Source organism: Helicoverpa armigera, chromosome 3 (genome assembly GCF_030705265.1).
Source record: "Helicoverpa armigera isolate CAAS_96S chromosome 3, ASM3070526v1, whole genome shotgun sequence".
Lineage (NCBI taxonomy): Eukaryota > Metazoa > Arthropoda > Insecta > Lepidoptera > Noctuidae > Helicoverpa > Helicoverpa armigera.
This window is the reverse complement of record NC_087122.1, coordinates 6,346,350-6,360,756: the sequence shown is the minus strand read 5'-3', so window position 1 is coordinate 6,360,756 and position 14,407 is coordinate 6,346,350. Positions and strand designations below refer to the sequence as shown.

Genomic DNA, 14,407 nt, shown 5'->3' with positions numbered 1-14,407 from the left:
CAAACATGGAAATCTTATTCATGTGTTACCTACTTTCAGGACAATTTCGTAGCATCTCATGCATAGTAGGTATCTCTGCGTCATGCATGTCGCAAATGCCATTACAATGCAAAGGTGTCGCTGCATAGCTACATTGCAACAACATAATGCGAAAATCTGCTTTCCCTAAAGGTTGTGGAGGTCAGGTGGCATCAACAGTTACTTTGAGGACGTTACTAAATCTCAACTTTAGCTCGTGGGGACAGATAACGATCAAGTTAACTAAAATCTTTGTCTTAGGGAGTTGGAATTCCCTTTAATTAGGAAAACAGCTTTTACAAATCGAAAAAACCACTTGAGTGAACTATCCAACATGAATCCTGCAAACTACTACTAAGCCTAAATCAGTTCCTTGATGAAAGTGAACGGAAAGGAAGTATTCTATATGCATGCACTCTTCGCAGCCTCCCAAGTACAGTAATCATGTCATTATACGAACAACTCGTAAGTCTCACATATAAATAGCTATTTGCGGCCACAAAACAAATCACCGTCATCTGTCACACACGTCGGTCAGCGAATTTCTCTACGATTATATCATTGTTCTAGCTGCTACTTACTGCTCTATCGTGATAACTTGTAGCCTAATACCAAACTGATATATGAGCGTCGAAATATTTGATCAAAAATTGCCAAAAAAATACAGATGCCTCTCCGAAGAACATTTAATTTAATTTGTAAATCTAACTACAAACCAAATCTTTAATTTTAGGACCTGACAAATTCTATATTCATGTACAATGATTATGCCTAAATCAACATATATGTAAAAGCTACCACAGTTTGAAATTAATTTCAGTTCATAGATGCATCTACGGCAAATTCAAAACACCGTTTGGATGCTACAATGTTATAAATATATCCCAAGTTATTCTATGCACGCAACCCGATCTTAGCGTAATGCAGCCAAACTAAGCACGTCTGCTGAACGTGGCCTGCTTGAAAATAAATTTAATGTAGTAGTTCAAAGTAAACATATCTTCATACTTACAAATATGGTTTCAATAACTGTTAGCGGCTGTGGATATAATAACTATAAAATTTAGAAGAAAAAAATCTCATCTACAAATAGACATTAGACCAAAAGTTTTGTTACATTTTTATGCATTTACCTATATCACTGTATTTAATTACATATCTATAATATAAAAATGAATCGCAAAATGTGTTGGTAAGCGCATAACTCAACAACGCCTGGACCAATTTGGCTAATTCTTTTTTTGTTGTGTTTGTTATTGTCAGGAGAAGGTTCTTATGAAAAAAAATAGGGTAAAGTAGAGAAGTCAGTTCACGGGAGCGAAGCCGCGGGCAAAAGCTAGTTTGATATATATTTATTTGACGTAAGTATACCAATCATGGTGGGGCTAGAATGAAACCTATTCAAGGTGAGAAGTTCCTTTTGTAATTAAAAAGTTTTCAATGTGGTTATTTACAGCAAAATTGAAAATCTAGTAACAAGTGAAGCGTGTGATTATTCCGTTGCATACCTGCATAGTGCATACTTATAAACCTAACCGTTCCTAACAACAATGCTCTAGCTGTTCCCGCGATTTTACCCGGGTCCCGAGTGAACTACTTCACACACGCGGATAAAAAGTAGGCTATATGCCAGTATAAGTTGATTAGAGTAACACGCACACATTCACTCCTTCACGCATATAGTTCAATTAATAACTGCAAATACGTAATATTTAAACAAATTGCTACGTGAAAAGGGATTACAACCAGGCACGCGATCTGTATACACTGGTGATTAATTAGTTAGTCAAAAACAATGAGGAAACTTGTTCAGTGTTAATAAGAGTCTGTAAACAAGGTGCGTATAAAGTAACACCAGTCGCTGGTTATCATCATTCATCAATGGACGTGCAAATTGATGTGTTCATCTATTAGTACACATTTACTTGTTTAACTATTACGCTGAAATGATTTATACCACACCGTGTTCGTTTAATTTATGATTACAATATTTTAGATATTAAACATTTGTGTCGCTTGCTTGTAACAAACAATAGCTTACAATAGGCCTAAGTGAAAAAAGTATTCGTCTAAGTAGCAAAATTATCGAAATAGAATGTGTTTGTAGTAAACTTCACTAGAAAAGCATTGATATTGCAGAACTACAAAAATCCGAATGGTATTTAGCCTACAAGCTAGTTTACAATTGGTTGTGTTAAGAACTTGCCTCAAAAAGCGCTTCAAATCATAAATATTTATATGTAGGTACTTACCTAAATGTATGTTTAATTGCCTTACTCATCAAGAAGAAAATAACTCAAACAGAATGACTGACAAAAGTATCTCAAAATTATTTCAAATAGCACACTAAAAGGTTGAAATAAAACTACCATAAAATACCAATAAATAGCATTGTTGAGAGTAGGTATTCATATAGGTACATATGAATGCTAAACGCAAGATTTTGCATTAATTAATGAAATCCTATTCTCATACAAAGGGACAACACTTAAACGTTTAAGAAGTCCAAACTACAAAATCGGATAAGCTAAAAAGGTAAAGCAAGCACAAAATTAAGAACAAAAGGTTGCACGAGCCTTAAGCAAACCAGTCATTTGTAAAACATCATTGTTATAATAATGTACAAAGTGTTAATAAGTTACTAAGAAACATTGTTAGGTAATAAACACATTATGAAGTGCAGTTAAACAAGTGAGGTGGCACAAGATAAGCTCTCGTCCCGCTATCGACACGGGGCTGTGGGAAATTGGAAACGTCAGTGAGATGCGTGACTGCTTCAACTATTGTTTTATCTGGGTAGGTCGAATCGGCTGAGGTTCTACAACTTTTGAGGTGCCTCTAGATGTTCGCTTTATTAGTTTCATGATTAACACCTATCACGTCAAAGAAAATAAATATTTCATCATAGTATTCGAAAATTGGGTGACATGTCCACAACTTACCTTAGGTTTCTTTTAGACTCGTTACACGTTAGGATAAAGGAAACCCACTCATTGTGGGACTCCCAATCTTTGAATTTATATGTGATTTGAACGGATATTTTTTCGTATCGATATGAATTAAAATGACTGAGTGGGTGATTTTACAGCATTTTCGTAAAAGATAGTAAGTATATTGGATCCTTATTTATGCACCGGAGAAACAAGTATGTATGTGAATGCATATTGAATATTTATAGAAACAGTACTTTATGTTAAGCAGTGCATCTGGTTTATAATCTGGCTATACTCGTAATCCGGTGCTATCGATGGCTATAATTTATAGGAAAATTATAAGTTTGAGCACCTCATGAAGCATAAAGAATACTGGTTTAATTGCCGCGTAACAGATTCGACCTGACAGTAATGAGAGTGACTCAAAAACAGGTATAGCTGATGATTTAATGTTTTTACACCCATAATGTGAACTTGTTCTTGTCGGAGCTGTTAAACAGACTATTGTTGAGAGCAATTATTTTTTTCACTTATTAATTTCCTTTGCATTTTGATTTCTGATGCATGTTATGGCCCCGTTGTAATTTAATGGCAACTGTTAATTACATGTATGGCTTTCGCAGTGCCTCTCATACATCAATTAGCAAGCCAAGTGCAAAGAAATGCCGTGTTTACGCAAAAGCGACATGTAATTATGCATAATGTGCTCTCGATTTTTTGTCGCAAAAAATATTATATTCTGGTATTTGGAGGCTAAATAGCTGACGAAATAATCAGCTTGTAAATGAATCAGAATCAGACCTTGGCTTTCCTACAGACACCCCAAAGATATTGTTGTTTCTTTAAGTACTTCTTGGAATTTTTCATGTGTTATTTTATTTAAATTATCAGGAACGGTTCGGCTTCGTCACTTTTGTGACATGTTAAGTCGAAAACATAAAAAAAATATTTCCGTTGCGACTAACTTATTACAATACTCCCAGGCTTTTTATCCATTAAAAAAAGAAAATAAGAGGATAATAAGTGCTGAAATTCCCCCATCTCGCATTTCACATGACAACTAACATCTGTGGCACTTTCATCTTTTTTGGCTCTCCCAATGCCATCTGTTGGTCACAAGCATTATAACGTAATATGCAACACTTCCGAAACACTGCACGCTTCCCGACTACATTCCTAGATGTCTTTAATTTTCTTCAAATAATTACTTACTTATAAGTAGTTATAGATAGTTCAACTCAGATTTGCGCGCGGCCCTATGTGTGCGTCGGCTTGTAAATATACAACTTTCATTTGTGTGACAGTGACGTCGTCCGAGCATGACGTGTTCTTATCGCTTTTTGTTATGGGTACAGTCGTTTACGAAAATACTAGTTAGGTATTCACGGAGAAATTATTAAGGAGTCAGGTAAAAAAAATTAAACAACATTCAAAGCTTTTTATTATTAAATATAGTTTTTCATTATTTTTTCATACGTCTTTTCAAATTGACATTTACAGTATCTAAGAATTAAATACTCCTTACATATTTTCTAGCTCGGGGTACGCGGACAATAAATAAAAGTGGGGACTAAGAATGTAAAAAGAGGTATAATCTAGTATAATAATGTAAACAAAATGTGTGGGGAATTTAAAAAAAATTTATTGCTTCGCACAATGTCGACCAAAATAAGACGGAAGTAATGACACTCATAAATGAACGTTTAAGTCAAATTGATGAAGGGATGTGGGGTAATACCTACTTGTCGACATGTACAAAAGAAAAAAGAAGAATAATTGACATGGAGTCAGAATTTATAATTTCACCTTGGAGAGTAGCGAATCCGAAAATTCATCATTTGATTTTTCAAGTAGCGATTCATAATCATTATAAATAAATAAACATAAAATTACCTACGTAATAACTGTTTTACTTTAAACACCCGTATATAACCCCTAAATAACTGTATTGTACCCGACTGTACCTCTTGTCACGCACACAAAATCACTGAATATGTACAAGGGTTACCCACACATAAGGCCGCGCGCACGACTGAGTTGAACTTACTTTACAATACTTTCAGAGGATAATAGTATCACTGGAGGGAGGCATAGCAACCTTGTAATAAGAAAAAAAATACTCACATGCGTCACCATCTGTTGCCTTTCGGTGATTAACACCTTAATGTGATGCATTGGATTTTATTTTGCATTCTTTGCATTTATTCTCCCGAACTAAGCAGTTACCGAGCTGGAACGAGCAGCAATTTGCACCAGCATGTTTATTAACTAGCACCCATAAATCACGCCGCCTCTGTTATTTGGTTTAGTTAATGAGAGTGAAAAAAGCAACTTCATTAGAACCTAAGAGATATTTTAAAGTTGTAAAATAAGATTGATAGCAATACGTGATTTCTTTTAAAGCTCCATTTTTTCCATTCTAAAAAACAGACCATGTTTCTAATACGGTCGGAACAGCATGGTTTAAAGAGAAAAGTCAGTAATGGCAGGAGCAGATTATGATCGTCAAATGGATGCTATTCATACAGAATGAGGGAAATCATCTCCCGAGCCATTTCCCAACCATGTTGGGGTCGGCTTCCAGTCTAACCGGATTCAGCTAACTATGGTTTACAAGAAGCGACTGCTTATCTGACCTCCTCGACCCAGTTACCCGGTCAACCCGACACCCCTTGATGAGCCAGAGAAATCCCCCAATTTGATTCGAGTAATAAAGTAGGTACGATTGCTCAAGCAGCTCCGAGATACATAAAGTCCAAGTTCCTCCAATTGGTGTCCGGGATATACAGTACCGAAATATGATTAAGAAAAAAATATTTGGTAGGTACTTGTCTGACCCGGAAGCGAATCCGGTCATTCTTTAGTGCGAACTTTAGGGCCTGATGCCGTAACCTTATAGGCCACCACGTGGTTTAGCTTTGTTTAGCTATAATATGAAAAGTGTATCCTTTACTACTTTAAAAATAAAAATTAATACAACAAAAAAAAAACACAAATATGCTGTAAATAGTCTTGTAATTTTCATTGTATCATATTCATGATGGAAAATGTTATTTGATTACTTAGGTATTGAACATACATAAGAACATAAATTTATCGATGCCGATGCTAGAACTACTTACTAAATATTATACTAGCTACAATGCAGGTAATTTCAATATCAGGAAGCAGTTTGTGCCCGGATATCATAATGTAAGGTACACACCGACGTTTTGATATTTGAAATATTATTCATTCAATTTTGAACGTCAACTGTAACCTTTTTTGTAGTCATGCCGATTACCGAGACTGAGTGGCTTACAAAAGACGAATAAAAAATAATTACTGAAACAAAATAAATAAATCTCCCTACAGAACTAATTTAGATTAGTTAAGCAAAAAAATCTGAAGACGTTTCATTATTTTTATATTATTCATTCGATTTTGAACGTCAACTGCAGCCGTTATTGTGGTAGCCAGGCCGGTCACCGAGACTAATGGACACCCTCAGAGACATTTAATGGTTACTTAAGTCGTTCCTTAGTGTAGAATTTCTATGAGAATCTGTCACTAAGGAGTGACTTAAGTAATCATTAAATGTCTCTGAGTGCGGGGGTGAGTGGCCTAGAAATAACGAATTTAAACTAATTTCGATTACTAAACAAATAAATCTTCCAACAAAACCAATTTACATTAGTTAAGCAAAATTAATTTTATTTTAACTTTCCCGAGTTTTTCCTTTTTATGTAATGGTTCATGATACTAGTAGGTACGCAACCTTCATTAAATCTTAATATTTTACGTACATAATATCAACTTAATTCAGTCTGCGTGCCTAGTGTCCTTTCAGAGAGTGAGAGAGAGAGTATATTGCCAACAGGAATGCGACATAGAACGCCGTGAGAGTACTATAGAAGTAGTAGGTCATTATCCCACAGGCTAGGAAATAAAATATATTTCTTCCCGTCTTAGACAAAAGTAAACAGTGTCTCTGATTGCTATGGAAACCACTTTGCGTCAAATTTTAACCCTGAGGAGGTTGCAAGGTTAAAATTTGTGATGATAATCTTATTCATTTTTATGCTCTACACATAAACATCAAATGGGTTTCCTGCCACTTTTTGGAGAAGGTCTTCGGTATTTTCTTAAAGCGATGTTTAAATCATAAAAGCTCATGTGGTGGAAAGAAAAATATTCCGGATTTTGATAGTACAAGCATTTGCCAGCGTCTCGGCCGAGGACCTGAAAATGTAATAAATAACATAATACATGGACGCTACCAGTTCTAAAATGAGGGACCTACCTAACAAGATAAAGAAAATAAAAGATATAAATAAATCAATGATCAAAACGATCGACATATTTGACATTACCTCTCCTGATGTGTTTCGAAAGACTCCAGTGGGAATGTTTGGCAAAGTCTCAAAGTTGGGGCACACATCGTTAGTGGACAGCTTGTGACCCAACTTGCGAGACTGAAACAATAATACACACATTTATTATATTAAGTATTATAAGGTTATTGATATAAAGCAACTGCGGGTTCCAAAAGATGCCTATCAGTTGATTTGCTTTCTAGAGACAAAATTCTACGGTCGTAAAAAATCTTAATAAATATATATAGACGTAGAAAACCAAACTCAAACTTACATCATACATAGTAGGAGCACCGGGATTACTGCTGTCCCCAGAACTGGGACCTAGTACGGGCTGCTTATCGCCTTTGTCACCACCACCAGAGCAACTGCTGCTACGAAAGCGCGATCCCAATTCATCGCCACTGGGAACCCAGCGAAACATATCAATTTTTGTTTTTATCTGGGAATTAATAGCAGCACGAACAGTTTTGTAGATAGATGCCATCGCTAACAGATTTCGGGTAGGCGTACTTGAAAATTTTACTCCATTTTTACTGCCACTTTCACCAAAAATACATTATGAGGGATTGCTAACGGGAATAATAAATGTAACTGAGTTGCTTTACATTTTACAATTTTTATAAGTTATTGGGTATGGGTACTATAAAATAATCTTAACAATTAATAGATGATATTGACGTCAATCAAAATTTCTGAAAGATAGGAAAAAGGATGTAGTTGATTATTATCTGCCAGCAATTTTAGAAGTCTTGTCCATTTGTCGCGAGAAAGAGCGTTGTGCCAGGCTTTTCACTATGGGATATCCTACTAATAATACAAATGCGAAAGTTTGTGAGAATGTATGGATGTACCATGTTTGTTATTTTTTCATGCAAAAACGGCTGGACCGATTAGATAGGTGATACCCTGGATTAACACAGTCATAGGCTACTTTTTATCAACACACCACGCGGGCGAAACCGCTAGCAGAAGCTAGTATAATATATATTACACCCTAAGATATATTTTTTTATCGCTCGTCATATATTTCACCCTGTACTATAATATAATATATCATTTATAATATAATCAAAGCATTTATAATATTTCATCCCAAATTGTTATTAACTAGCTTCCGCCCGCAGTTTTGCCCGCGTATAGTTCGGTTATAGCTTATTTTCAAGAGAGTTCTTCAAAAGCCTGGGATAAAAACTATCCTATGTTCTTTTTCAAGGTCAACTCTATCTCTGTACCAAATTTTATTAAAATCAGTTCAGTGGTTTAGACGTGAAAGCGTAACAGACATACAGACAGAGTTGCTTTCGCATTTATAATATGCCATAACAAAAGTGGACGTTTGGTCCACAAAAAGTCGGTCAGAAAATTGTTATCAGAACTTCGCTACAAAAGACCGGCCCGATTATCTATCCAACAAAAAGTATGACATGGTGCTTTGAGCTTTGTTGAAATTTAATGAGAATGCGTTTCATTGGGGACTCACGCACCGGGTGTTACTCTAGCTTATGGGCGTCAAAGCAGCACCGTTGCAGTCCACCTCGGTGCACTCCGGTTCAACCTACTGTACCACTGCTCCACTCCGTTCAGTTCTACAGTGCTTCGCTTCACAGGAAAACATTTTAACCTGCTAAGGCTGCAGCTCCACTGAGAAGAAGCAGAGCATAGAAGAGAATAGCTGTGCAATGCATCACTCACATGGCTTGAGCGAAGTCGGAGAAAAATTTTGCAGCGCTAGTCGCTAGGCTTTGCTAGACCTTTAATCATTAAACGCAAATAAAAGACCAAATACATTTAAACATTTAATGCTTTCGGATTATTTTTCACTTTTTCTTAAGCTTTCAGAAAATCAGTAAGCATAGGACAAAACGCGTTCAGCAAAGCTTCATCACCAACATAGGTAAACCAGGTGCCGGGCCGCCACTCGCTGCGCCTCCCTCTCTCGGTGCAGAACAACCTGTACAACATTCAGGCGTCAACAGTTTCATTATTTCGTGAGGTTTCTGCATACCCTGTGATACGTTATTACGTCCAGAGGCTCCTCTTGCACTATTGAAGCCACCGCCGCCGGACAGCGGATTGCGGCCTGGTTGGACTGAAGGTGGAGTCTCGAAACAGTCCGCTTTACACGGAAGGTCCCAAACGCATGGCGGCGGTGGCTGCCAGTGTATACACCCAGGTCTAGTACATGGCTCTTCTTTGGCAACAGATTTTGTTGCGTTATGAGGACGACCGCTGTGTCCAGTAACCTTTTTTTCACTAGACGCCAGTTCTTTTGATTCAAAAAGTTTCAGTATTTGATTGATAGTTTTTTCATCGAATGCCATAGCAGGATGAGTATTTTGAGCGTTAGAGCCAGAACTATTGCAAGAGCATGGACAAAAGTCATTTGGGTTATTAGCAGGAGGATTTTGTCTCACTGGAACAGAAACGCCGGGGCAGGGGCACGTATGCGGTTTCGCACCACTACTATTGACAGACGCTTGTGTAGGCACAACGAACATTTGAGGTTTTACTCCACCACTACCAGAGGCTTGAGTAGGTACTAATGTAGTTGGACACTTACAGCATTTCCCGCTCTTATCCACGGCTACATCGGGAATAATACCCTTTAGCTCGCAGACGATAAATTTCTTTCCTCCAGAGCTAGTATCTGCTGGTCCACCTGAGCCACCACCACCTTGAGCCTGAGTGTGAGCTGCCAGCGCAGCAGGGTCGGCGAGACCGCGAGCGCGAGCCAACTGACTGGGCGCACACAATGGGTCGGGTAGGACAAGACACGCGGGCTCGCCACCGCATCCTGTGCGGCGACAATCGTGTTGGAGCCCATTTCGCTTAATACAATGACAACTGTAGTACATGATGCCACCACGTAACTCGCGACTCTTGATTCGCTTCAACTGATTTTCCTTTTCACTCTTTTTTTCTTCGCCTTCCTCCACCACTCTGTTACCTCCATCCGAAGGCTTACCTTTCTGTAAAGATGATAATTTGTTTTTAAACGCCTTTAGAGTATTATAGTCTGTCCGCCGTGAGTGATTTAATAATAATTTACCGATGTTCAAGAGGCAAGGGGTAGAGGACGACGTCGCGAAAAGGCCTTTATCACTACCATTGTGATATAAGGTCGAAGTCGCTGAAGCGTGTGACGTAGGTCTTGCCGGGAGGTGGGCGTCGCACGCACGGCGGACAGCACGGCGGACACGGCCGGGGGCAGCAGCAGTCTGCCCGGCACAGGTACCGTATAGAACCCTGCTGGAAGAACTGGCAATCTTGCAGTCCATTGCGCTTGAACGCAGATCGCGGTAGACACTGTAGCTGAACATCGATATGGCTATTAGATTTCTATCCATGCAGTTATAATAATGTTAAAAATCTCGACGGGTATCAACTTACCGGAGGACCACAGTCTTCGTATTTATAGCAAACCATAGGACCACACGGTGAACACCTAAACAAAACATTTATGTATTTCTGTGATAAGATGTTAGAAGTTTATCAAACACATTCGATATAGAAAAGAAAATACTTACATCTTGAGATTAAAATTAACGGCCCTTTTAAATATTCAGGAATAGCAGGGAGGAGGGTGTTTTTTAATATTTTTATTATTTTGTGATTTCAATTTTAGTTACATGAAAATAGCACAAGAATTTACAATAGTTTATTTTATTAAAATTTACAAATTTTTATTATAAAAATACATCTAAACTAGTCGAAGTGAAAATTTCTTCTGTCAACGATTTTTTTTCTTTTGTCTAGTTTCAATTTTTTTGTTCTTTTTTTTTAAATGCTTCTGTGCCAGGATTTGTGACTTTCTTATCAGCCAACAATTTGATACCAAACTTCATAAAAATAAGATCAAGGGCACACATGAGTCAGAGCATAAACTCATCCAAATTCTTATATTTTACAGATGTTGCGAAGCATATTATATATTGCATTCTGAAGGCTTGACATACTCGCAGCTTTTTAAGTCTCCAACGTAACTTTGTTCTTCGACTTGCCTACAGTCGTGGTCATTGTATTCGTTGGCGCGGCTACACAACGCTAGTTTCTTCATTTGCGGTTTGCAACAAAACTGGGACAGTCGTCTGTGGTTGATCCGCGCTGCAGCTGTACACTGCTCGTCGCGGTTGCACAGTAACGAGTGCTAGTGCTTAACGCGAGGGGCGTAGTTTACAGATGCTACTTAATTCTTCGGCGTGTGGATTGGCAAAATGTGCAATGCAGGCAACACGCGAGGGCTCGCATATAGGTGCAGGCAGAACCGAGCACTGTGGATTGTTCTGACAACCAGTCCTGCGACAGTCATACTGAAGGCCATTTCTCCGAAGACAGAAACAATCTGTTGAGAGGATTCCACCTCGTAATTCACGGCTTTTGCTTGCGCGCACAGTAGTTCCCAATTTCATAAATGTGTTTGGTTTCTTTCTATTCGGGGATTTTCGGTCACTGTTTTCACTCGTACCTCTTTGTAATCCAGATGTATCTGCATCTTTAATATTATCTTTTGTAAAGTTGATAGCGTTGTTTATTTCTTGCTTTTTGATAACATAAAGATAACAGTCGTGTTTGGCGTCTTGTTTGGTCAATGGTTTGACCATATTAGTAATTAATGGGATCAGGCATTCTTTGAAACCATCTCGTTTTATGTTTTTTGATTTTATTCGTTTGTCGATGTCGGTCTTACGTAGTTTAGTTACATTTGATCCTATTTTGCCATCTGACTTTTCTTTCACACAACATGGAAAGACAATATCGGAGGTGGCTGGAGGTGGCACTGACTTTAAATCTAGCTCAAAACACAAAATATCACCATCGTACTCGAAGGATAAAACATTCGGTTTTGAAGTAGCGGAATTTCCACAAAAATCGTACTTCATTTTCCGCGGGAAAGCTTTATTTTAAATATTGATTTGTAAAGGTTTAAACAAATTTAATTTTGTCCTATTAATTTAATTTAAAAAAAAATGTATCACTACATGTTAGGTATTTGAATGCAAAATAAAATTTAACTAAAATACCTTCCTGAACCATCGCGATTTATTATTTATTATAATCTAACCTATTTTGGACCGTATGACTGTGTTTCGGATGGCACGTTAAACTGTAGGTCCCGGCTGTCATTGAACATCCTGGGCAGTCGTTACGGGTAGTCAGAAGCCAGTAAGTCTGACACCAGTCTAACCAAGGGGTATCGGGTTGCCCGGGTAAGGAGGTCAGACAGGCAGTCGCTTCTTGTAAAGCACTGGTACTCAGCTGAATCCGGTTAGACTGGAACCCGACCTCAACATAGTTGGGAAAAAGGTTCGGAGGATGAGAATGAATCTAACCTATTTTGTTTATGATGTAATACTGTCAACAAGGAAAATTTATTTTAAAAAATAAATTGCACTGACAAACGTTTTTTTCTCTATTCAAACGCCACCCGAGGTGTTCTAAACAATGTCGTTTGATCAAAAGGGTAGTACAATCAAATCGCTTGCGTGATACACACTATATAAAAAGACCCAAAAAAACTTTAATCTTTTAAAAACTCTTTAAAAAACAGTGACTTTCCACAACGTTTTGGGTCTAATCGACCGACTTGTTTTTTAGGCCTTTTTAAGTACTCTTTACACCCCATAGAAAATGTAAGTATATTATTTTATAAAGCATTTTTGAACGCTTTCTTGGTTTTAATTTAACGCTGTGAAATTCCTTTCGTAGGTGTTGCGGACCGTGCGGGGGCTGCTGTGGCGGCTGCTGCGGTGGATGCTGTTGTCCCTGCATCACCATCTATACTTGCTGCACGAAGATTTGCTAGTGGCACCGAGTGACACCCATTCGCGCAGACAAGCCATGGTGTCTGCGTCGATGATGGTGTACCGACGCCTTCGATGTTTTTGTCTTCGAAGTACACTCCGTGCCGTTTTGTGGAAATAAACTACTATAAATAAGCGTATCTGTCTAGTTTTATTTTGCCGTCGGGCAGCAAGCTGCTGCTTGTGCGAGCTTCTTGTACACGTACGATCCACTTCACTTTGTAAAAAAATCTTTTAATATAGCATCACTAGGCCCCACCCTAAGGTGTTCTCCACACAATAATACAATGCCATCAATACCACACCACACACCACACCACAGCCACAACCACACACCACACCACAGCCACAACCACACACCACACCACAACCACACACCACACACCACAGCCACAACCACACGCCACACCACAGCCACAACCACACGCCACACCACAGCCACAACCACACACCACACCACAGCCACAACCACACACCACACCACAGCCACAACCACACCACAACGACGCCATGTCACGATTCTCAGGGTGCGTCCACATCTGGCGAATGCGCCGCGAATGCGCAGCACGCGAGCCGATCGCGAGCTGTCCGCGAGCTGCGCGCGTGCAGTCACTGCAATAGTTCGGTGCGCCTCTTTAGCGCAACTCACGCAAGGCTCTTATAGAGCGCGCGAGCGGCGCGCGATCTGCGCGCAATTAGTTCTCGCCCTTAGGCTCAATTCACACCAAAAGCGCGGCGAAGGGCAGCGAAGCGCAGCGACCCGCTCGGTAGAGAACGCGCGTGGATTCCCGCGACTGCTCGAGAATTCGCTGGAATGCTCGAGAAGTCGCGGGACTGCGCGCGCCTTTTCGAGCCCGCCCGCGATGCCGGGCCGCTCTTCTAGCGCAGTTGACTTTCAACAAAACAAGAGGAAACTTATGCATAAGCAGTAGGCGATTATCACACTGCCCCGCATGATGCAGCGTAGTGCGTGGATGCGTTTTTTTCCGTTGTATGGAAATATCTCCGTTTGTATGGAAAACACGCATAGTCCAACACACTGAAAATGCATCCACGCGCGTTCATGCGGATCACGCACATACATGCGGAGGAACACGCACCCCCGCGCGTAGGTGCGGGGCGAGACGCATGGTATGGCACACTGATCCCGCAGTGACGCGCGTGATTTTGAATGGGCGTGACGTGTATATTTGAAAATGGAACTTCGCTGTGCGTGAATTTACAAACGCACCTACGCGCGTGAGTGCGTGAAAAACCCGCACGATGATGCAGATCTGCACTCCCGCAAGAACGCGCG

At 39.3% G+C, this 14,407-nt stretch overlaps 3 protein-coding genes and 1 long non-coding RNA gene across 4 annotated transcripts in view; 1 reads left to right on the top strand and 3 right to left on the bottom strand.

Annotated features, from left to right (window-relative positions):
* The window catches only part of LOC110374071 (guanylate kinase), a 124,701-nt gene that overhangs the window by 64,447 nt on the left and 45,847 nt on the right, over nucleotides 1-14,407 (bottom strand). The window lies entirely within an intron of this gene.
* Nucleotides 6,747-8,013, bottom strand: LOC110374087 (uncharacterized). Its single transcript, XM_021331660.3, has 3 exons — nucleotides 7,581-8,013; nucleotides 7,304-7,405; nucleotides 6,747-7,172 (listed from the first exon to the last, which is right to left on the bottom strand). Exons 1-3 carry the CDS (start codon nucleotides 7,791-7,793, stop codon nucleotides 7,029-7,031), a joined length of 459 nt encoding a protein of 152 aa, XP_021187335.1. The 5' UTR covers nucleotides 7,794-8,013; the 3' UTR covers nucleotides 6,747-7,028.
* Nucleotides 9,093-11,530, bottom strand: LOC110374113 (uncharacterized). Its single transcript, XM_021331697.3, has 4 exons — nucleotides 10,837-11,530; nucleotides 10,700-10,754; nucleotides 9,870-10,278; nucleotides 9,093-9,260 (listed from the first exon to the last, which is right to left on the bottom strand). Coding segments are annotated over exons 1-4 (549 nt in total). The 5' UTR covers nucleotides 10,839-11,530; the 3' UTR covers nucleotides 9,093-9,177.
* LOC110374092 (uncharacterized) lies at nucleotides 12,374-13,250 on the top strand. Its single transcript, XR_002429406.3, has 2 exons — nucleotides 12,374-12,939; nucleotides 13,016-13,250. It is a non-coding gene; the product is annotated as an uncharacterized LOC110374092 (long non-coding RNA).

Excerpts from the sequence above, each read along its gene's own strand:
- LOC110374113 (XM_021331697.3), bottom strand. Across the intron at positions 10,279-10,699 it reads ACGAAGACTGTGGTCCTCCG|AAAGGTAAGCCTTCGGATGG; the intron begins GTAAGTTGATAC and ends TCATCTTTACAG. Across the intron at positions 9,261-9,869 it reads GGATAAGAGCGGGAAATGCT|GTTGTTCTGCACCGAGAGAG; the intron begins GTAAGTGTCCAA and ends AATGTTGTACAG.
- LOC110374087 (XM_021331660.3), bottom strand. The coding sequence starts at position 7,793 with ATGGCATCTATCTACAAAACTGTTCGTGCTGCTATTAATTCCCAGATA. Across the intron at positions 7,406-7,580 it reads GTGCTCCTACTATGTATGAT|TCTCGCAAGTTGGGTCACAA; the intron begins GTAAGTTTGAGT and ends TTATTGTTTCAG. Across the intron at positions 7,173-7,303 it reads TTCGAAACACATCAGGAGAG|GTCCTCGGCCGAGACGCTGG; the intron begins GTAATGTCAAAT and ends TTACATTTTCAG.